The sequence below is a fragment of the Apteryx rowi genome, unplaced genomic scaffold (genome assembly GCF_003343035.1).
Source record: "Apteryx rowi isolate R43461 unplaced genomic scaffold, aptRow1 scaffold_40, whole genome shotgun sequence".
In the NCBI taxonomy this organism is placed as follows: domain Eukaryota; kingdom Metazoa; phylum Chordata; class Aves; order Apterygiformes; family Apterygidae; genus Apteryx; species Apteryx rowi.
Genome location: NW_020450530.1, coordinates 2,620,372 through 2,622,142, shown reverse-complemented (window position 1 = coordinate 2,622,142; position 1,771 = coordinate 2,620,372). Strand labels below are relative to the sequence as shown.

The 1,771-nt window shown below is 64.1% G+C and overlaps 1 protein-coding gene across 1 annotated transcript in view; it reads left to right on the top strand.

Annotated features, from left to right (window-relative positions):
- LHX5 (LIM homeobox 5) overlaps positions 1 to 1,771 on the top strand; it is an 11,291-nt gene that overhangs the window by 3,625 nt on the left and 5,895 nt on the right. Inside the window, exon 2 of the mRNA XM_026075270.1 lies at positions 1,381 to 1,604. Within this exon, the coding sequence (XP_025931055.1) occupies positions 1,381 to 1,604 (224 nt within the window). The remainder of the gene's footprint in view (positions 1 to 1,380; positions 1,605 to 1,771) is intronic.

The following is a 1,771-nucleotide window of genomic DNA, read 5'->3' as shown; positions in this document are numbered from 1 at the left end:
GGCCGGCAGCGGGGCTTGGCGCCGCGGGGGAGCGATCCCGGCCCCCAGGTGCCCCCAGCCCCGGAGGAGGCACCGACACCCCCGGGCCTCGCCGCTCCCCGTGGAAAGGAAATGTCGCTGCCCCGCGGGCCGGCTCCCTCCAGGGCCCCCCACGCTCCGCGGCTCCTTAAATGCCCCTAATGACTCCGATAAGGTGCAGATGAGGAAATCAGGGGCCGGGATGAGAGGGGCAAAATGACTTATGACTTCTAATGCTTTCACTACATCAACGTCACGGAGAGCAGCGCGGGCGGCAGAAGTTGTGTCAAGGCGAGGAAGGAAAAGGGGGACCCCTCCGAGCGGCACCCCAATCCCAGCCCCTCCCGCAGCCGAGCCCCCGTTCTCCCCCGGGAGCTGACAGCAACAGCCCCTTCCTCGGGCTGGTTTTTGGTTTTTTTGTTTTTCCCGGGGAGATCGTTTTCAGCCGATTCAGGTGCCGAGGAGAGAGAAAAAAAAAAAAAGGCAGAGACTGGGGAAAGAGGCTCTGCCTTCTACGCAGGGAAGAAAAATTAGAGATCTTCAAGGTGGTGTTTTCGACCAGGAAAAATAAACGCCAGGGAGAGCAGGATGGTTCCCGGCGCCGGGGCTGGGCACTCGCCGGGAGCCAGGCGATGCTTTCGAAGACCTGAGTTCCCTCCTCCGTCGCCCATTTTTGTTTTCACAGCGCGGTTCGTCTCGCACTCGCCTTCCCTCTTTATTCGTTGCTCTCTCSGCAATTAGCCCCTCTTTCCCCTGATATTTTTACGGTGCTATTTATTCGATACCAGCGCCGAGCCGGGCTCGTATTTCCCGGCCGGGAGGCACCGATGCCTCCTTTTAAACGAAATTCTTCACTGCAGACCGCGGAGGGGAAAATCCTTTAAACTCCCTGCTCATTTCTGGCCCTTCCATTTTGGTGCAAAATTGGCTCCAGCCACCCGGCCCCAGGAGAGGTGACCCGCGCGTCCCCGCTCCGAGGCAGCGCTGGGCTCGCCCCGGGCAGCCCAGGAGCCAGCGGCGGACCCGCAAATACGAGCTTCCTCTCGCCTCGCCCAAACCTTCTCCCTCGGCTTTTCCGAGCGGGGTTAGCCGGGGAGGAAGGCCGGCCTCGCCTCCTCCTCGTCCCCGCCAGCAGAGAGGCACCGGGCCAGAAACATCCCCGCAGGCTTTCTGCGGCATTTCCCGGAGCGGCGAGAGACGCTGGAGGATCGGGCCCGGCTGCAGCCCCGGTGCGGGGAGTTTGGGGGGGGGGATCGGGTCGGAGCAGCGAGCGGGGGGCGAGGGGGCCCGGCGGGGGGAGCCCCGCGGCGGGCCCCGCTGCCGGCGGCCCCTGCTCTCAGCTCTGCTCTTTCTGCCCTCCAGGAGGTTTGGTACCAAATGCGCCGGCTGCTCGCAAGGCATCTCCCCCAGCGACCTCGTCCGAAAAGCGCGCAACAAAGTCTTTCACCTGAACTGTTTCACTTGCATGGTTTGCAACAAGCAGCTCTCCACGGGCGAGGAACTGTATATCATAGACGAAAACAAATTTGTTTGCAAAGAGGACTATCTGAACTCCCCCAGCCTGAAGGAAGGCAGCCTCAACTCAGGTACGCAGCGCGCAGCCGCCCGGCAAGCACGGTTCGCCGTTAAAGCCCGGCGGCGGCGGCGAGCGCGGAGCCGCGGCCGGGGCGAGCGGGGCCGCGGTTTGGGGAGGCGGCGGGGCTGGAGGGCGGCGGGGTGAAGGGCTTCAAGGCGGGCCCCGCGCGGCGGGCAC